At 36.8% G+C, this 20,995-nt stretch overlaps 4 protein-coding genes across 4 annotated transcripts; 1 reads left to right on the forward strand and 3 right to left on the reverse strand.

Moving 5' to 3' along the window:
* Positions 1-12: 12 nt before the first annotated feature.
* Positions 13-4,426, forward strand: LOC104743190 (mitogen-activated protein kinase kinase kinase ANP1; the record flags this gene model as incomplete). Its single annotated transcript, XM_019236034.2, is given in 19 exon segments — positions 13-129; positions 131-181; positions 183-377; positions 529-570; positions 675-740; positions 851-961; positions 1,046-1,126; positions 1,197-1,274; positions 1,412-1,494; positions 1,636-1,717; positions 1,806-1,906; positions 2,017-2,056; positions 2,140-2,199; positions 2,283-2,335; positions 2,435-2,654; positions 2,762-2,932; positions 3,026-3,378; positions 3,741-3,811; positions 4,142-4,426. Coding segments are annotated over 19 exon segments (2,070 nt in total), but the record flags the coding sequence as incomplete, so codon positions are not given.
* A 51-nt stretch (positions 4,427-4,477) lies between these two features.
* On the reverse strand, positions 4,478-9,123 carry LOC104739491 (mannosylglycoprotein endo-beta-mannosidase). Its single transcript, XM_010459867.3, has 11 exons — positions 8,410-9,123; positions 8,086-8,224; positions 7,715-7,939; positions 7,546-7,604; positions 7,405-7,453; positions 7,070-7,300; positions 6,797-6,966; positions 6,507-6,711; positions 5,784-6,428; positions 5,417-5,644; positions 4,478-5,292 (listed from the first exon to the last, which is right to left on the reverse strand). The coding sequence occupies exons 1-11, from the start codon at positions 8,556-8,558 to the stop codon at positions 4,558-4,560; spliced, it is 2,835 nt and encodes a 944-aa protein (XP_010458169.2). The 5' UTR covers positions 8,559-9,123; the 3' UTR covers positions 4,478-4,557.
* A 301-nt stretch (positions 9,124-9,424) lies between these two features.
* LOC104739492 (sucrose nonfermenting 4-like protein) lies at positions 9,425-14,743 on the reverse strand. Its single transcript, XM_087484313.1, has 14 exons — positions 14,409-14,743; positions 13,900-14,078; positions 13,645-13,732; positions 13,007-13,183; positions 12,600-12,722; positions 12,418-12,477; positions 12,137-12,226; positions 11,551-11,685; positions 11,244-11,388; positions 10,845-11,018; positions 10,359-10,422; positions 10,207-10,276; positions 9,888-10,005; positions 9,425-9,785 (listed from the first exon to the last, which is right to left on the reverse strand). The coding sequence occupies exons 2-14, from the start codon at positions 14,022-14,024 to the stop codon at positions 9,691-9,693; spliced, it is 1,464 nt and encodes a 487-aa protein (XP_087340439.1). The 5' UTR covers positions 14,025-14,078; positions 14,409-14,743; the 3' UTR covers positions 9,425-9,690.
* A 3,981-nt stretch (positions 14,744-18,724) lies between these two features.
* On the reverse strand, positions 18,725-19,368 carry LOC104767288 (nuclear transcription factor Y subunit B-4). Its single transcript, XM_010491336.2, has one exon. The coding sequence runs from the start codon at positions 19,308-19,310 to the stop codon at positions 18,891-18,893; it is 420 nt and encodes a 139-aa protein (XP_010489638.2). The 5' UTR covers positions 19,311-19,368; the 3' UTR covers positions 18,725-18,890.
* Positions 19,369-20,995: the final 1,627 nt, after the last annotated feature.

The raw sequence follows: 20,995 nt of genomic DNA on the forward strand, positions 1-20,995 counted from the left end.
AAAAAAAATATAATATCGGAAGCCTTTTTCCCTCACACTCACTCGTGGTTCATCTTCTTCCCCAAATTTACGATTTGCTTCGGCTCCGTTCGTCGATCTATTGATTTCCGTTTTACCGCCGAAGAAGATAAACCAGGAGAATCAGCCTCCGTTTTCCGGTCTTCTCTCGGATCAGATCACTTTCCTGCATCCGCAAATCGAAGCATCTTACCAAACCCTTCTCCTCGTCGCCTCCTCCTACTACTACTACTACTACCACCGTCGATATGGCGCCTCCGATTTTATGGAGGAAAGGTCAGTTAATTGGCCGCGGCGCCTTCGGTACTGTGTACATGGGTATGAATCTTGACTCCGGGGAGCTTCTCGCCGTTAAACAGGTGATTTAGGGTTTATTAATTGATTTTAAGCTAATTGGGGACTTATTGGTTCAATCTCAGATCCGCGATAGAACTATCAAAATCTTCGTGCTAATTTGTATCTGCTCTAAATCTCTACTGATAGCTTCAGAATTTTTTTTGTTCTACTTAGGTTCTGATTGCAGCCAATTGTGCTTCCAAGGAAAAAACTCAGGTTTGTAAACAACACAATCGAATCCAAATCTATTTATGATTTATATAACCCATTAATGGTTTTATTCATGAATTTTGTTTTCTGTGTTTTTGGTGTTTAAGTAGGCTCATATTCAGGAGCTTGAAGAAGAAGTTAAGCTTCTCAAAAATCTCTCCCATCCAAATATAGTTGTAAGTATCTTCGTGGCTATTGTCTTCTTCTCCAGTTCATATGGATCCATCCAGCGCTTCCTTATTGTGTTATCTAACTTAGGAATTTTATTTTTTTGCTTGGGGATTAGAGATATTTGGGTACAGTGAAGGAAGATGACACCTTAAATATCCTTCTCGAGTTTGTTCCTGGTGGATCTATATCATCGCTCTTGGAGAAATTTGGACCTTTTCCTGAATCAGTAAGTCATGCTTCGATTTTTTTTCTTTCTTTTCGATCTCTTAGTATGTTTGCGGTTCTTAAATGTTGAGAATGGTTGAATTAGGTTGTTCGGACATACACGAGGCAGCTGCTATTAGGGTTGGAGTACCTGCACAATCATGCAATTATGCATAGAGACATTAAGGTAGCAATTATTTTTCCTCATACCATCTTGAGTCCTTGACCATGAAATTCTATATTTCATCTGTTCTCAGGGGTCGAATATCCTTGTGGATAACAAAGGATGCATTAAACTTGCTGATTTTGGTGCATCTAAACAAGTTGCTGAGTTGGTAAGTCAGATAATTTGTTTTCTACAACTTCTATTGCAGGAAGCGTTATGTTCTGTGTATACTCTTATTTATCAGATGGTCTAGTATAACAACATATTCTTCATAGTGATTCAATGTTGATATAATTTCATCTATAGGCTACGATTACTGGTGCAAAATCTATGAAAGGGACACCATATTGGATGGCTCCGGAAGTTATTCTTCAAACTGGACATAGCTTGTAAGCACCCTAGCCTTCTCGTAAATACAAAAATTGATGTTTTGTAACTAATATCTCAAACACCTCTGGGCTGTGGCTAGTATTGATAGTTCTGGTTTCCATAATTTGGATTTCTTACAAACCTGTGGCTATTATTTACAGCTCTGCTGATATATGGAGCGTAGGCTGTACAGTTATTGAAATGGTGACTGGGAAGGCTCCTTGGAGTCAGCAGTACAAAGAGGTAAAGTGTTTTGTATTCCAGGTGATATTTTTTGTGGGGAATTTATCTTTTTAATTACTGATGGACATACTTTTTTATTTTATTTCAGGTTGCTGCTATCTTCTTCATTGGAACAACAAAATCACATCCTCCAATACCTGATGCCCTCTCCTCGGATGCAAAAGATTTTCTGCTCAAGTGTCTGCAGGAGTAAGCTGCTTTTCTTCAGAAACATTAGTTTGGAACTTTTATTAGTAACTTCCTTCACTACTATTGTGTCTTTTCTTTGGAATTGCTGAATCATTGACCCGTCTTAACAGGGTACCAAATCTGCGGCCAACCGCATCTGAGCTACTTAAGGTGAACTATAAACAGTTTTAGTGATTCCTACATATCAAATTGGGAAGTTATGATAAAAATTCCTGATTTTGTTCTATTTGCAGCATCCTTTTGTTACGGGGAAACACAAGGAATCTGCTTCTACTGATCTTGGTTCTGTCATGGTGGGTGCATGTTGACCATCTTATGAATTTCATATAACTTTTTCTTGAAGCCATCTTTAATGATTATTATTGTTATTTTCCAGAACAATGCTAGTACTTCACTACCGCCGTTACAGATAAATAACACTCAGTGCACGTAAGTTCTGAAAATGTGGTTGAAACCAAAATTACTAAGATGAATTTGTGGGTAATATGAAATACTTTGACGGTTTATCATCAGCTTCCTTTGTTTCAGTCCAGATTCTACATGCGACGATGTAGGTGACATGTGTAACTTTGGCAGTTTGAATTATTCACTTGTATGTCCTGTGAAATCAATCCAAAACAAAAATTTATGGCAACAAAATGAGAATGGAGGTGATGAAGACGATATGTGTTTGATTGATGATGATAATTTCTTGACATTTGATGGAGAAACGAGGCCTACCCTTGAAAACAATAGTGATCTGAAGAAGGTAAGCATATATACGATTTCTCATTTAGATATCTAATGACCTATTCGAGTCTCAACTCTTGTTTGGATCATGTTTGTAAGCATCACTTATTCATTCTATGTGGACAGAGCTGTGATGCCATAAGTGATATGTCCATTGCTTTGAAGTCCAAATTTGATGAAAGTCCTGGTAATGGAGAGAAAGAGACTACAATGAGCATGGAATGTGACCAACCTTCATACTCAGAGGATGATGATGAGCTAGCAGAGTCAAAAATTAAAGCTTTCTTAGATGAGAAGGTGCTTCATGCACATTATACTACATTTTTCATTTGTCCTCAATTCATTTGTACATAAAACACTAACATGGCAGTGAAACTATATCTCCCTTAGGCGGCAGATCTAAAGAAGTTACAGACGCCTCTTTATGAAGAATACTACAATAGTTTGATCACATGTACTCCCAGCTGTATGGAGAGTAATTTAAGTAACAGTAAAAGAGAGGATGCTGCTCGTGGTTTCCTGAAACTGCCTCCAAAAAGTAGGTCACCGAGTCGGGGTCCTCGTGGTGGTTCACCTTCGAGGACAACAGACGCAACTAGTTGTTCCAAGAGTCCAGGAAGTGGTGGTAGTCGTGAATTGAATATTAACAATGGAGATGATGAAGCTTCACAGGACGGTGTATCAGCTCGGTTCACTAATTGGAGCGGTCTTGTTGTTGATACTGAACAAGAATCAAGCCAGAGGTTAGTCGCTCAAGAGTTAATTCGGTTTGGGATTTAGATATTTCCTTTGACTCCTCTTAGGCACTCGGTAGGAATCAAGGAGCCAGAACAAATTCCCATTCATGCTTGTCTGAAGCTATGATAACCCTGAAAATTGTTGCATTTTGGGTTTTTACACGAAAGCTTACTTTATTTTTGAGAAAAGTAATCACCAATGCGTCCAACCATGTAGAGTTAGATTCCAAAGCTACCATCCTGCTCTTTAAAATTCAGCCTAGCCATTGGCCAGCAATAGTTTCAAATTTTCACCTAGTCTAGGATCTTAGTCTAGGCTTCTTTTTTTATTCATTCATCTCTTAAATTTGCTGGATTTGGCTTTGCAGTGTTGCTCTTTCAGAGATAGAGATGAAGTGGAAGGAAGAGCTTGATCAAGAACTGGAAAAAAAGCGACAAGGTAAGTCATTTTTATGACATTCATGATTGTACACTGCACGTTTCCTGTGGTCTTGACGATTCTAGATCAATAAATAAAACTATTTGATGATAATCATGGTAGCTTGCTTTGTTGTTGCTGTCATTCACATTCACTCTTATTAATCTTTTATGTTAAGCTGCATTTTTTTATTATTAATTAAAGGCACCAGTGAAACATTACTTTTTGGAATGTGTTTGCATTAACCACTGTTAACATGCCGTGATGTAATGTTGAGAAACAGGACAGCAGTATTAACTTTGTGTAAGCTTGATAAATCAAATCGTTGACTTGTAGTATCTGTTGTTGCAGAGATCATGCGCCAAGCGGGTTTGGGATCATCCCCAAGAGACAGAGGCTTGAGCCGACAGAGAGAGAAGTCGAGGTTTGCATCTCCAGGAAAATGACATGTACAATAATCTCCTTGTCTCTCATGCAAGACTTGCCAGAAACGGGTAGAGAAGTCGTAATCTCCGGATTTTGATTTTTGATTGCTCAACTAGTAAATATATATGTAACTCATATTTTGCTGTGATGATGAAAAGTAGACACGAAGTTTGGTCTGAATATATGGTTCTGAGCTGGTTGTTGAAGGTATATAGATGTGTGTAATGCGAGTGTAGGGTGCATATTTAAGTTCGCTACAAATGGTAAAGCCTCTGCGTATCATTTATTCGAAGGTTCGAGATTACAGGTAGTTATATTACAAACACGAAACATAACATGTCTCAACCAAAAACACTAAACCCATCAGGGTAGTTCCAGCCCTGAAGCATAACACGAGGAGACTTCTTCATGCCTGTAGGAGTTGCAAATGAGATCTTCAAAGACATTGATTCACCTGGAACTAGTGAGAAATAGTTGTCCGAGTAATGTACTGGCAAAATTCTCGTGTCTTGTTTCTCTGTCTCTGCATTGTGGACAGAGAAACGAAGGAAGAAAGCAACCCCTGAATCAGATCCCTCCATTTCCACCACTTTCAAAGCACGGTTGCTATCTGCAGAAACAACACATCTACTAAAGAGCTTCTGGAGCAACCCCAGATTGCGCTTTCCGTCTTCTTGAGCTACGTTTTTGGCTAAGCCAGCTCTAGATGTGTTATGGACATTGATCTCCAGCTCATATTTTGGACCAACCAGAACTGCATTGCAAGTGATTTTGAGAGGTATTTGCTTCTTTCTGTATGGTTCCAAGAGTGTGTAATCCTGCCCAGGCAGATGAAGCCAGTAGAAGTTCCGGGATATAACCGTTTTGTCTGAGACATTGTACAGTTTAAGCAGAAGAAAGTACACTGGCTTTGCGCTTTCTGATTTTGGGTACTTGAATTCCGAAATTTGCATAACTTTCTTTGGCGGTGCGGAGACTATCTTAAACACTTCCGAGTATGGGCACTTCCCGTTTAGGTCCCATACTGATGCCTCTATCGCGACATCCGACAGCTCTTTAGAGGTCGTGTTTACAACCTGTGGGGGTCAAAGTACATCATGCCTTATTTACTTCTTTCACTTCTTCTTTAAGACTCTTAAACTATTGAGAACTTCATTCACAGCAACTGCCAGAGAAAGATTTATAGGGAATCATACTGACCTCAACAAAGTAACTTGCCAGGTTTAATTGGACATGGACTGGCTCTGCAGCGGAACGGCAGCCATAGAAACTGGCTGTTTGATCGAGAAGATGATCATAGAACTGACCTCTGAGACCAGTCCATGGATTTTGGTTCTTCCAGATCAAGACACCCGTGTATTTTGTCCACATTCGTGAACTCCAGCCCTCGAATAGAGCTCTGTACTGAATGTAGTTTACCAGTTGAGCCTGTTACAGAGGAGAAAACAAGTCAGAATATGTCACTAATGATCTCAAGTTTCTTTCACCAACCACAAAGTTAAGGGGAAAAACATCAGGGTAAGCCCAACACCAGCAAAGGCTAAAATGGTTAAGATCCCAAATATACCTTCAAGCAGAAGTCATCGAGATTCTCCGGAGTACCGTACATCAGAATCTGGTCATGAACTTTTCCAGGCTTAGAATATGGAATGTACTTGTGGTAATCCCACATTCGGTTTGGTACTTCTTCAACAAACCCGTCCAAACCCTTTTTAAACAGAGGAATCTCCCAACCTTCCGGAGGCATTGTCGCTCTTATCGTAGCTGCAACTGGCATTCCAACCGAACCAATCTCCGGATTGAACCCATACTTGTAATATGTATCTTTAAAAAAATCTTCAGGGTATTGAATCTCGTAAGGGCCGTCAGTGAAGTTTCCCTTACCATCTGCAAATCCGTCCCACATAGATCCTTGAATATAAACTCTAGTACCGTCAAGATAAACACTAGGATCCGAATCCTCGTCTGATAACATATGGGTTTCAAAATAAGGGTGAAGCCTAAGGTCTTGCTTTAGAGCCTCATTTATGTCTTTTGGCGGAACTTGTTCGTTTCCACCCACCCAGAGAGCTAGGCTTGGATGGTTTCTCAAAAGTTTGACAGTATCACGAGCACAGAAGAGGAATAAGTCATGGTCTAGTGGTCCGTTCGGATTTGATACTGGATCACCTCTTCCATCAACATCTCCCGTGATCCAAAACTCTTGCCAGACCTGAGAATTGGATAAACTTTAGGAATGGTGATGAATTTTGAAGCCGAATGATAGCGAACAACACTTCTTGACTCATACCAGCAAACCGTAGATATCACAAAAGTGATAAAAATCTGGCCTTTCAGCCAACCCACCGCCCCAGCAACGGATCATGTTCATGTTCATATCTGCATGGAACTTTATATCGGTTCTATAACGTTCTTTAGAGAGCCGTAACAACCCATCAGATAGTATCCAATTGCCACCACGAATGAAGATCGGCTCTCCGTTTATCTTGAACAGCCTGGAAAATTTCGCAAAGGAGATACAGAGCCTCTACAAAGTTATTCTACCCATAGCAAACTGAGACTAAAATATATAGAGCTTACCTTCCACCAGTGGCACTATCGATAACACTCTCTATCTTACGGAATCCAAATGGCTGCATCCAGGAATCAGATTCCCCAAATTCTTTCACAACAACAGTGATCAAGATGTCATAAAGGTTTTGCTTTCCCATCCCGTTGGGCCACCACAATTCAGGTTTATAGAAAAAGAGCTGTTACATCACTATCTCATTAGTTTATCTGATAAATAATACTACCATCATAGATCTCCAGTGGTCAGATCAGAGCCCAGAAAGGAGTAAGTACCAAACTCACCGGTTTAAAAGTGTGCTGAATATGTCCTTGAGCTGGAATCAAAACATTCTCTGTCTGAAGATTCTCTACTAAACAAACACCGTTTTCGAGTTCAGCTGTGATTTGAATATTTACAGAACAGTCAGCAATCCATGTGCTTTTGTTTTCCAGTTCAGCAGTCACATGCAAGTAAGCCCTCTTGTAATGGTCAAAGAAGGTTGAGACCAAATGGGGATCAATTATTCTTACAGGCTGCAAACAAAACATCCAATAGGAGCATGATTATAAACGATCCAAAGTTTGCTCCATGGAGAAGATATCATCTCTAGAAAACAATGTAAACCAGATAAACTAACCCCGGTAACAGAGATTGACACTTCATCCCATATGCCAGTATTCCGGTCCCTTGAAGACATTATCAACGTCATCAGTGAGAATGCCTATAACCATCCGATAAGGCTCAAAATCTTCTAACGAAAAGGAAGTGAAAACATTACCTTATTGGACAAATCCAGTCCCAACCTTCCACATACTGAGCAGCTACATCTTTTCCAATCTGTCATGGACATTGGTTATAGTGTTTGCAATTAGCAAGAATTGAACAAAGCAAAGAAAAAAACAATGACAGGACCCCGTTTCCACAGAGAGAGAAAGAGAGAGGTGTACCTCGTGATCACCACCTTGCCCTCCCTTGGGAGGGATAGTCCCGGGATGATCTGGGGGATGAACAATAACAGCAAGTGAATTGTTTTCAGAATGCAGGATATCAGTAACGTCAAGTGTATGTCTGCGAAACATCCCTTTGGGAAGCACTGTCTTGTGGCCGTTGACATACACTTCCGCAGAGTAGTTGATGGCACGAAAATTAAGATGCACGTATTGATTCCGCAACTGCAAAAAAAAACATCAAGCAATAGACCCCAATAAATGATAACAGAATGAAGAATATATAATAAGAAATCATACTTTTTAAGCTGAAATAGATAAGAAAAGCGAAATAGCAATATTGTCAAATGAGGTAAGCAGTGATCTCTCACCCTTTTACATTGGAAGTTAGTGAAGAACCAGAAGGTGTAATAGTCCCTCCCGGAATCAGCAATATCCGTGATAGCTTCATTCTCGAGTCCATAGAATGGGTCTGGAACAGCTTTGTTCTTCACCAGTGTCCCCAAAACACTGTCACATTATATATATCAGCAAAATCATCGTTCATGCATGAAACAAGAAGAGGCGATTCCGTTTGAAGACAAAATCCTAAACTTATATTTCGGAGTTGACTGAGATCACTTTACTTTAACTATAATAATTAAATTTTAAAAAAAAAAATATATAAAAAAGAGGAAAGGGAAAGATTAATTTACGTTCCGGGTACGACGGCTTCCATCCAGCGAGAATCGGGACCGAGAGCAGGAGGATTGGTGGTAGTGAGCTGGACGCCGTCGACATCGACCTCCGTGGATCTCGCCGCTAGCCAGCCGGAATCTAACACCGTCTTCCCGATCTCCGCCATTACACTTTTTTCTGAAGTTGCTATGTTTGTTTTCAGGACAATTTCTTCAGTCAGAATAAAAAAAAAAAAGACAGACACTTGGTGGGTTGACGACGACTGTCTCTTCCAAGTCAAGTTTTTGGGAAAAGAAAACGTAACTTATGGATAAGCCAAACTTTATACTAATAGTAATAACATTTTTTTTCATGTCATTTATTACGTCATCGATTATTCGGAGCCTTTATTAGTGGATCTAATTGGAGCGATTACTAGACCCCCTGTCTGGCCATCCTTCAAGTTTCAGTCTACGCAAATTTCAAGTATGTTGAGAAACTCTTTGGATTGGAAATTCTTTTTGGAAGAAAGGAGCTCAAATCTCGCTACTCACTTGATAGCAAAAAGTGTCACGGGAGAGGATCGCCGTCAATCGTACGTAGCTACGGGTTACCCTTCTTGGCTTGCTCAGTTGTTTGATTCGGAAAAAACAAATGCTTCTTGAGCGGGGTCTTTTTGGACGGCTATTTTGTGTTTACTCAAGGCTTCAATTATTTGCTTGTAATCTTTGATACTTCATCTATTATAATATAAATCAATTCAGTGAAAAAAAAAAAAAAAAGTGGGTTAATTTATGCAACTGGATCACTTTGGCTCAACAGTTAACATGACGTTTCCACTCGACAACCATCCCTGACTTGCTTGCTATTGTACTTCAGATTATGATTGCAACCATTCTAATCATTATTTGTATAGAGTCGAGCTTATTCTCTGGTGAGAGTTAATATATCTGTCAATCGTTATCTGGTAAGCTTCTCCCTCTCATGCTGTTGCTTTTATAATAGATAGATGAAGCGAAATACTCAACATAAAGACAGAGGGAAGAAAAAAGCTGAGAGAAGCTACTAGTAAAAGATTCCCGTAGTAGCCAATATCTTCACAAGAATGGAAACCCGTTCAACTAAAACAACAAAAATAATAATAAGAAGAAGAAAACAATGATGAAGAGGTTCGTAGATAATTTACAAATTCCTTGCATGATGAAAAATAAGATGATGCAAATTGTTGGGGGTAGTTTGATTGAGGAAATGAGGTAAAAAAAAAGAAAAAGATAAAGAAAAAAAGAGTTTTGAGGAGGTTGTTTTTGCTGTGGTGGGAGTCAAAGACCGAGCAGGAATTGGAAAACATCGCTCAATGATATGATACCTTCAACACGTTTGCTCCCTGCTTCCACTATCACCAGCCTCCTTACACCTGTTTTGTTTGTTATACACACACAATCCTCTCATCTGATGTTCGTTTGGAGAAACAAAACTGACAGACTCTTAATGGGAGAGAGAGAGAGAGAGATTGTACCTGGATTTGCCAACCGCTCCATCACTTTCACAAGAGAATCCGAGCGCAAGCACATGTGACATCTCTGCCCGTTGAAGATTCCATATGGCGGACTCGCATCCTGCCCCAACTGCAGCGCCTGAAACCACAAACACATTCTCCATTTTATTATAACATTTTATCTTTTTCCCATTCTTCTAATTATGTATAAATAAATTAGAAAGGAGGAGACATTTCCAATGATAGATAGACAGGTTAGAACGACTTCTTAAGTAAACTCGTAAAAAGAAAAGCTTGATGAGATACAGAACGCGCTTTCGTTTTATGATGAGAGGCTTACCTGGTGAACCGTCATGTCGTCAAGATGAATCTGTGCGTATGCCTTATCTTTAGCCAGAGCAGTTATATCACTACACCATTACAAATATCATCAGATCAGAGGACACAAAAAATTGGAATGCATAAGACCTATCGTGTCGATTAGAGATTTACCTTCGAGAGTATATGTCAATAAGCGAGTCATTGTCATCCACTACCGGAATTGAACTAACTTCAGCTGTAATAACCAGAAGAAAACCCGAGATATATATAAAGCACGACTTTTTCATTCATTTCCATACATAAGGAAACAGAGAAAGGTTATCGAATGCAATGCACCACGAGATATATATATGCTTTATGTTTCACAATAATTTTTCCATGTTCTAAAACCTGGTTAGTTTACTCACGTTGTAACAATTATAATAGTGGTCGTAACATCTATAGCTGGTTATTTGGTCTGTATTGATTTTGATCGATATGATGCTCTGTTAAACAACTTTGACTAGACAGGTCAAAGAAACCCATGTGTTCAGCTACTTGGTGATATTACCATCTATGATGAAATTTTTCACTGAGATGTAGAGGTTAGTCTCAAGTTGCAGATGAGATGGATGAGCTTTGAATAATATATTAGTGAAAAGGAGCAAAGAGTACTACCTTGAACTAATAAGGAGAGCGCAGAACCCAACGAGGCGTGTGGTCTCAATGTAGCGAGAGCTTTGCTACTTGATTCTCCGATTCTAGGGACCCAAGTACCCAGGGGAATTGAACAAATGGGTTGCTGAAGGATTGGTAAAGAGCTAGACGAATGTCTAAAGTATCTGCATATACCTGGAAAATAATGTTTAATTTAGAGTCAACAGGAAAACTGAAGTTTGGACAGTCAATTGCAGCTATAGTCTCTAATTCCCATCCCTTCACAGAATTTGGAGAAATGAAGAAGTAGGAAAATTTCGGCATATGGCAAAATATCATATGCACGTCATAAACTAAAAAGTTTGTATGTCAAATTTGGCGCGCTTATCAGTGTCTTATTCACAAACGAAGGCACCTTACATTTTAATATGCCTGATAGCGAAGCAAGATGCAGTAACTGCGGATATGAACCATCCTGCAAGGACGAATATATAACCGGAACGGCTGCAACCTTGTTTTGCAAAATTTTCAGGGCAACGTCTTTCAGATTATCATAGGGTCCAACCTGATAGCCATTTATAAAACATTAATAATAGCAAGAGAGTAAACTACTAGAATTTTTACTGTAACATGCAATAGAAATGTATAGGACAAGGCTATGTTCAGAGGATAGGCAAACAGAAGCGAACCCTTAAGAAAGTCAATAATGCAACTGTGAAAATCACACCTGAACAAGTGGCCTAGGATATGGTCTCCCACTTCCATCATATTGTCGGCTAATATGAGCCTTCCCCTCTTTCCAGGCTGCTATTGTGTGCGTCTCAAGCTCTTCCTCTGTCAGGTTTGATCCATGAGTTCCCAGCTGCATTTTCACAAGTTTGTTATTACCATGCAAGAGTGAAATTTCATACTGAGAAAGCTAGTAGAAAATCTGCAGATATATCACACCAGGTAACATACTTAGAAACTAGGTAATTCTATTATAGTTCTGCAAATTAAATCACAAGTTTAGACAAGGAACATAAATATTTGTGCGCCCCACACTAGTATAATTATCCCCCCCACACGTCCTACTCAGCATGGATAATTCTGGTTCAATACTCGGCATGTCTTAAAAAGGCTCGGTAGAAAGAAACCAATATCCTTAGGAAGATGAGTTTAAACTGCAAAAGATGCATTGATATCTCAAATGAAACACAAGCCCACCGGAAGCCAAAAAACAATATGGGATAGTAGCAGGAACTAACGGAAAGCAAGAACTCATGTAACTCAAAGAAATGCTCTAGAAAAGAACAGTTTGTAGAGAAGCCAACCTCTCTCAGTATTAGAATGAAGTCTAGTGGACCAAGAACTCCAACAAATTGGCCTTTACCAAAGTCCCAAAGAGGAGCCAAAGGGATTCCCTGAAAGCATCTGGAATTAGCTAAAAACAGAAAGCCAGACAAGCTATAGTTCGTTTAATTTCCACGTCCTTCCCTTTTCAGGTTTGGATACAACTATATTAGAATGTTTACAGTGACTGTGAGAGACAGAGAGATGAACATCCCAAAGAGAACAGAAGCTGACACAAGGATAATTGGAAAATAGAGCATACCTGCTCATACAGTATATGGAATGCTTGCTTCACTGGTAAATTAACATCCAATGCAATAACCTGTAAAATTTCCGATCACCTTAGACAATTTCCGAGAAAGAAGCCAGAAGTCATATCGATATCTATAGGACATGAAGACAGAAATCATCAATAATCAGGCAATAGAGAAAAAAAATTCATACCTTGCCCGATTCAGGGAGCAGCTCATATGCAGTACGGGTTGATAATAAAACAGATATACGGTGACGAGAGACCTCCAATTCAGCCCCTGACATCCTAGGGATAGTTTCCTGGGATGAATCAGCCTACAATATAATCACCAAATAAAAGCAGTCAGAAACTCAATTTGAGTGTAGTCTCAGAGACAATTTAATGGAACTTAATGATTCCCGCTTTACACATCATTAAAAAAATGGCCTAAATCAATCATACTGAGACTAAGGACGAACAGTTAAAATAATACTCTGATGAATACCAACCACAGGTTAAAGTTACAAGACACCAAACTAGAAGCAACGCAGGAAACCAAAACAATCAATAAGCAAGGATAAACATTGCATATTGGAAAAGAAAGGGTCAGATTCCTTACTGTTCGCACGAAGACATCATCCACATCCATATTTGACCGGCCGAGTGTCTCTGGGCTAAAACCAGTAGGAACCATATCTGGTCCAGTTATAAATATTGTATTCACTACTCCACCATTTCCGCTTACGAATGGTTGGTGCTCATCGTGCCGCCATTCCCCATCAACAAAAAACTTATACTGCATGAGAATAAAATAACTGAATGTAACATTAGTGGCTTCTTAAGTATCTTATGTTGTAATAATTACAGCTATGTTAACTGTAGTACATCCAAGTGCAAAAAAACGAATTTTACACTCTGTAGCCTTTATATAAAAAGAAGTGATTTAGCTATCAATACAACATGAAGAACCCAAAATTTAAGTTTTTCTAGAGTTTTTTTAGTAATGTTGATGGTGATGTAAAAAGCAAAAAATTGATCAATTAGCCAGGGAAATTCGAATTTTTCTAGCGAAAATTGCACAGCTATGACAGAGGTATATAAGATTCTCATGCATATTGCATAGGTTAAGCATCCAGAGACTGAATACAACAGTAACATGGACATCGGAAAAGCACAATTAAGGACATAAATGCTCCTGCGGGGATTAATTCACAAAGAATTTGTCATGAAAAAGGTCTCCAGTACAAGATTATTAACCTGATGATATCCAGGCGTCAAGTTGCAAATGACTTGAAAAACAGTAGGACAGCCCTCAAGCGGTGACAATGGCACATGTTCTGTCCACCTGCTCACATGCCCATTTCAGAAATCAGTCCATGGAGTCCAAAACCCCCCACCCCCCCCCCCCCCCCCAATGAATACTATAAGGGAGCACATAATATATGGGATAAACCTTAAATTTGTTTCCTGTAATAGAAAAAACCTAGTTGTAGTAGCTCATAGTCATCTCACCTGGTGAAAGATCCGCTAAGAAAGACCCTTCTACCTCCATAAGGCCAGACAAAGCGGGTGGGAGTAAGAAGCTGCCCTGAGGCAGCGCTGTTTCCACGGCTGCTATCCAATGTAGAACCAAACATCCCCTTCCCAGTGGTTTTTATATAGTTTGTTACAATCCACAAAAACACTAATTCCTATAAAAAAAAAAACCTTCTCAATCGATTCTCAGTGAGTAAAAAAAAAAGTATCTTGACTCCTTCAGCAGAAGACACGGTTTTGAGGAAAACTCCCAACTTCAACACATGCAGAGAGAGAGAGTCCAAATTCGATAAATTACCATAAAGCCTAGCCACCCAGTAACCGAAACCCTAAAATCCCAAATCACGATCTACAACGAAATTACCGAACTCTCCCAAACCTAGCTAGAAATTATCACCAACACGAAAACCTTGCCCTAAAACTCAAACAACGGAACGATCTGGGTATATAAGAAATCAAAAGGTCAACTGATGACAATACACGACCTGGAAACCCTAGCTGAATAAAAAAAAATCGAAAGGGAAAAGGTTCCCAGGGAATTCGCGGCTCTGATCTTTTGAATTGGGGAAGAAGAGAGAGAGAGAGAGTAGAGAAAGAGAGCTGGATGATCGGGAAATTGATAGAAGCAAAGAATTAGGGATTTGAAAAGAAGGAGAGAACCCTAATTAAAGAGAGTGGAGATGGCATTGTTTGGATCTGGGGGAATGAGAGAGAGAGAGAGAGAGATGGCTCTGGTCTCTTTCTATCGAATGTGAAGAAGAAAGAATCTGAGGGGCGAGAAGAAGCGCTGCGTAATGCAATTGTTGTTTTTAATCCCATCGACACAGATATGATTTTTTTCCTTTTTTTTATTTTTATTTCATTTTACTTACTATACAATAGTTTCCGAATAATATTTTTTCTATATTTTTTACAATTTATTAACTGAATATTCTTCTCCTTTTTCTCTATTCTTAAAAAGTATATTAGCAAATAGTTTGTCAAAAAAAAAATATATTAGCAAATAGTTTTTTTATTCTTTGGCGTAAATTAGCATCTGATATTTATTTTTAGTCAACTAACTAAATAAATCATATCCCCTATCACACATTTCATTAGACGACGATCCTTTTTCTTTTTTTTTTACAATGAAAATGGTATTAATTGTGTGTGTGTTTTTTTTAATGCGAATATACTTTGACATTTTAAAAAGTTGATTTGTCTTTTCTAATTTTCAAAACCAAAAATTAAACAAAACAAATTTTACTATCATCAAAACGTTTGGAATTGATTGACGAGAATAACACATATGTTTCCGAGAATAAACAATTATTTTATTCAAAACATAAAAGTAGAAATTATATACACGACTTTTCTAATCCTCATTAATATCATCATTCATATATGTTTCTTGTATTTTGAGCAAAAATATTAAACGAATCCAAAAAAAAAAAACTAAATGTGATTTCAAATTCTTCAGTTTTAGTATTTGTTTTTCAACTCGTATTGGAATATTAGAATAAAGAAAACAAATAATTACATCCCACACCAACCCGTTATCTTCGATCGGGTAAATACAATTTTGTTCAGGGAAGAAAATCGTGTCTTGGGTTCCAGGATTACACGATTACACGATTTGATTTGAGGTTAATTGTAGAAGAGACTTCATGTTTTGAGCATATCCATGAAACTCATTATTGTCTCGTACGTAGGTTTATTGTAAAGTGATGGCAAACCCAAAAACTTGGCCCAAACACATCCTTGAAGAAGATAAAAAAAGGTTCGAGTCTAGATTTCTCTAGCTAAGCTCAAAACATATGAAAAACACACTACATTATTAAAAACTAAAACAGTAAAATTGACTTTCTATTTTGAAGACGATGATAGATTAGCTATCATTCTTCTTATAAATACATGAATTGCAATGTTGGAATTCTCGGATACAACTTTATAGTGATTTAACGAAGTGTCCACCAAACTCCTTTGTTTCCAGAGATCCAAATAGATTACAATCGTCCTATTGAATGCTACCCTATAAATATATAACAAGATGTCAAATGAAAAGGTTGAAGTGATGAAATTTTCTACGAGCTAAAAACATAAGGAAATATTCTGCTGAAATAGAAGGATAAGGTTTTATGCAGTGAACAATTATGTATATTGAGATTTAAAATATGCTCTAAGTGAATATATATATATATATATATATAAATATATGACAAATGCAAAACAAATATGAAATATGCACGAAGTGACAGCGCGATATTAACAGTTCTTAAGAATTTGACTTCAATAAAAAAACATGTGTTTTGAGTTAGGGTTTTAGGGGTTTGGTTACTTTTCGAAGAAGAACACGGATTTAGGTGGCACAAACCAATAAAATAACAATGTGAAAAGTGCACACATATATGGCTACAACATCTTCACACAACAGCCAAAGTTGCTAATTGGTCATTCTTCAAAAATTTGACATGATGATTTTTTTTTTTTTTGAACAAAACATACCTTTTTTTTTATGAGCTAGCGAAGAGAGCTCTCTCCACGTGATGAACTTTCTAGGAGTTAAAAACCAGAAGGAAAAACTCTACTGAAATAGAAGATAAGGTTTATGTAGCGAAGTAATATATTGAGATTTAAAATATGCACGAAGTGAAAGAGAAAAAAAAAAATAGAACAATGAAAATATGAAATATGTCAACACATGAATTATGCAAAAAAAAACACAGAAGTGACAGCGATATCAACAGTTCTTAAGAATTAGAGTTCAATATAAGAAAAAAAAAAGTGAATCGATGAGCCAAACTAAAATGTGTTTCGAGTTAGGATGTTTTAGAGGTTTAGTTATTTTTCGAAGAAGAAGTCGGATTTGGAGTGGCACAAACCAATTTGAAAAGTGCACACATATGTCTACGTACAACATCTTCATACAATAGCCAAAGTTGCTAATTGGTTCTTCCTATTAATAGAATAGAGGTGGTGGATCAACGAATGCATTGGCAGTATTTGTATTAAGTTTGGAATTCTATTAGATTCGTTTTTAGAAGTGATGTGCCATCCAATATATTTTAAAGGTCGAATCTTGTTAAATAATTTGTATTATATAGTTTCTCCCATTTAAACGAAAACCTAATTATCTGAAATATGTTTTTTCAAACATCGTTAAATTTTGAAGATGCTTTAAATTGAGTTGTTCCCCATAAAAGAACTCTGCAAAAAAAAATAAGTGGTATCAAACAGCTATTTCCTTTTATATGAAGAACTTTTGACAAGGGTGCATCTCATGCTCATGGGATTCTTATGGGAATCAAGTACAACAACTTGAGTAAAATAAACGGTTGTAGGTAAATTCATCATAATAAGCTAATGTATATCTTTGTCCATGCTGCAACCTCAAAGCTAGTGTATATGTGAAATCATCATAAAAAGCTATTATATTTCACATGGACATGTCCTCTTCATCTTTCTCTTTGTCCTTCACAATGGGTACATCAGATGTGGTTTATACTTGTTGTTACCTTAAAATATTCGTGTTCATGGTTCTCGAGGCATCGCTGCCTGCCTGTGCAGGAGCTCAATGCCGTGATTCCATGGTTTGAGCCAATGGAAAGAAACATTCATCCCTATAATCATTCAGTACATAGATGTCAGATATAACATTGTTAAGGTTGATAGTAGTACATAACAAAGCATTGGGTGTTACCACATTGGTATACTAATAGTTTAAAATGTACTATGGAATGTTACTTACTATCTTGGTATATTTATTGACAAATAAAGATCTTGATGTTTGTAATTTCAGCTTTTGTCTCTTTGAACTAATCTCTTATATATGTTACTTGCTTAATCCTAGTTGATTCGAACAAGAACATAAGATAGTTGAGAAGTGGTCCCAAAGAAAACTCTACATAAACTATAGGTTGCATCTTTCTTTGATGAATCATTTCTTAATTTCTTTTAAATTTGATGATTTAAAATCACCCATTTGCAAATAACCATAAAGTGAACATGTCATAAGATATACAAATCTTCAAAATTCATATATAATTTTTGGGTTTAGTGTACCCATAAGGTTGTGGTCCTCAGATTCTTAGGGTTATATTTGGAATTCTGAACCTACAACGCTCTCCATTCAAACCCTAGCTAGACCCTTTTGACTCTTTAGTTTTACGATAAACAACAACAAAAAAAAAACAGCTCATCTCCCCTATTTGTTGTTCTTAATTCCATGGGCTGTTTCTGCGAAGAAAAAATGTAATGACTTTAACTTAATTGGAATTTTCTTATCTTGTGCTTCACCTGCTTACATGTGAACAAAATTCTGGCATGTGTCAACTTTCTAAGCTTCTTTCCATTAATGTGAACTAATTACGTTCTGACTTCTTTAGGAATCGTATTCCTTGTAATAAGAATTTCATTTTAAATGGTCTAAGTCCCAGTGCTAGCTCCTTTATTTTGGTTAACGTACTAGCTCAGGCTCCATAAGGCATATGGGGATGAAAAATATCACAGATCAAACCACTGAAACAGATCCATCGATGGATCTATGCGGTAAGATCCACATAAATCTCTCTTTTTAGTCTAATCATGTTTATGTATGTAGTAGCCTTTCAAAATATCGATCTATGCACGCATAAACCTCTTCTTTTCTTCCTAATTACTAATTCACATACCAAAAAAAAATAAAAAAATAGAACAAAAGTTATCTTGCTATACCTTGTTTATGCTATCTTCTCCACTATCAATGAGATCTTCCACTGTTTCAAACCGACCAATACTCGAAGTCTGAATTACACCTTATTTGCTTGCAAGAAGAAATCTCATATCTGTATATGTATCTAGAAAATATCAATTATAATTAAAGCAATTATTACAGACATATACATTGTATTAACGATTCAACATTAACATTACTGAATCCTTTTTGTTTCTCTACAGATCTTTCTTGGCTTCATAGTAAATGATTCAGAGAACATCAATATATATCTAGTTCAACGGGCCGTGGAGCTGCTTCCCTTCTCAACAACTCTAATAAACTTTGTCGACTGACTCTGTAGATCACTTCCAGTACTGGGTCCTTTCTCGTTCCCACTATCATTGCTACCTTTGTTGTGCTCAGCTCTTTCTCGCTCGGCTTCACGGTACTTGTGAAGATGCCTACCCACGGCGTCAGCATAGTTATCAAGGCCGAGAGTGCTGAGAGCCCACCAGATGTCGTCACCATTCACCGTCTTTCGATTCTCCCTGTGGCACTTGTCCGAGGCTTCGCATGTAACAAAGCTTATGAACTCCGTTGCACACTCTTGAACTGTTTGTTTTGCTTCTTTTGAGATCTTCGCATTTGATGGTAAGATTTGTTTCATAAGTCTCCCTACATTGGCTATTGGTAATAACCTATCTTCATCTGTCATTTTTTTCTCTTCTTGTTTTAATGAATCTGTTACCTCTCTCGTCTCTCTTATAACCTTTTTATACGAGTAATCCAATATGAGACTCTCTCTATATATAGATGTATAGGTGTATGTGTATGAGTAGATGTGCTATCATGTCCTTGCACTGAACCTATAACTCTTAATTTATTACATACTATATCTAAGATTCTATCTCTGTATGGATGTGTGTATGTGAAGCCAATATGTGTAGTGTATATATATATATATATATATAGTAGTATTAGGCTAAGTAGTATGTTGTGAATGTAATTCATTAGTTTAATTTTCCTCTAATGAATAACTCATGCATGTTTCTGATTTCTTCAATTTTATTATTTTGCAACCAAGTGATTCAAAATATAACTCCATCCTATCTATGTCCGTATCATATGACAATGCTATTTTTGTAAGATCATCAATACGTACCATCGAAATCATGTTAACGTTTTCATTATAATTAAACTATATGTAAGCTATCATATTGTTGGTTTATTGAAGTTTTAGTGTATTTACTTGTATTTTATTCTTAGAGAGAAATATCCAAAAATATAACTATGTTAAAAGAAAATGTTAGTATAATGCTAATAAAAAAAATATTTAGTATTTACCTTTTTAATGTTCTTTTTGACAACCTATATTAACTACACATCAAATTGTCAATGAGATTTCAACTCGTGCGTTCCAATAGTAAAAAAAAAAAAATTTAGTTCATATACTAAACAAAGTGTGATACGAATATCCTTTGACATTGCAGTGCGGTAAGTGAGAATATCAATTGGGTTATTGTTTATAGGTTGTGTTACCATCATGTTCTCTGGAATCATCATAAGCGTATAAAACTATAAATTGTGTTGACGTGTTCAATCTTGTTTGTGTTTGATTTTTTTTTTTTTTTTTTTTTTTTTTTTTTTTTTTTTTTTTTAAATATATACGAAAACCCATTTAAGTCAAAATCTGCAAATATAACTTAACATAAAATTGACAATTGACGTACTTTATTGGTCTACGGTACCTTTCTCCTAAAACTGTCCTGAGTTCATTCGATTGAAATATTCGACTCCACATCTGAGTTAAGTTTTTAAATATTAATTTAGTATTAACTTGTCATATATATATTACTATAACAGTTGTTTTTTTTGGGTAAGATTACTATAACAGTTGTTGAAATCCATATGTTTACTATAGAAGGATTGATGATGCATGGATCAAGCCACGATCGAAACAGATAAACGATTTTCTACTATATATAAGTAAATTAGTAATATTCATATTATCACAGTGTCTTGGAAATCTTATATAAATAAATTAATCTGAGTAGAGTAATGTATGAAGTGCTTTAAATGGAAAACTGAGAATTAATACCCACAATGAAAAATAAAGTTGACCTAATTTTGATTAGAGGCTAGCTACTTTGGTAAAAGAAATTATTCTTTATGAAGCAATGGTTAGCTTATGGAATGTCAAAACCTTAATATTAGAAAAAATTGAAATTCGAGGCACGTAATCCGAATAATCCAGTACGGATCATATCCCACTCGCATGCATTTGACCTTTGTTTTTTTTTAAATGTTTGAAAAAAACATATACTTATTAGTATACTGCGTAAAAATTCACCTAATCTAAGGTCACATCACATACACTCTCTGCTCTTATTAGCTTTATTC

The sequence above is a fragment of the Camelina sativa genome, chromosome 14 (assembly GCF_030686135.1).
Source record: "Camelina sativa cultivar CO46 ecotype springtype chromosome 14, ASM3068613v1".
NCBI classification, from domain to species: domain Eukaryota; kingdom Viridiplantae; phylum Streptophyta; class Magnoliopsida; order Brassicales; family Brassicaceae; genus Camelina; species Camelina sativa.

Bases quoted from the DNA above. Each gene is read 5' to 3' on its own strand.
- LOC104739492 (XM_087484313.1), bottom strand. From the start codon at position 14,024: ATGTTTGGTTCTACATTGGATAGCAGCCGTGGAAACAGCGCTGCCTCA. The intron at 11,686-12,136 runs GTTGGCTTCTCT...GTGAAAATGCAG, and splicing joins TCATTCTAATACTGAGAGAG to CTGGGAACTCATGGATCAAA. The intron at 10,006-10,206 runs GTAAGCCTCTCA...TTGTGGTTTCAG, and splicing joins ACGACATGACGGTTCACCAG to GCGCTGCAGTTGGGGCAGGA.
- LOC104739491 (XM_010459867.3), bottom strand. From the start codon at position 8,558: ATGGCGGAGATCGGGAAGACGGTGTTAGATTCCGGCTGGCTAGCGGCG. The intron at 7,940-8,085 runs GTGAGAGATCAC...TTTTTTTTGCAG, and splicing joins CTAACTTCCAATGTAAAAGG to TTGCGGAATCAATACGTGCA. The intron at 7,301-7,404 runs GTTAGTTTATCT...TTTTGTTTGCAG, and splicing joins TGTCAATCTCTGTTACCGGG to CCTGTAAGAATAATTGATCC.
- LOC104767288 (XM_010491336.2), bottom strand. From the start codon at position 19,310: ATGACAGATGAAGATAGGTTATTACCAATAGCCAATGTAGGGAGACTT.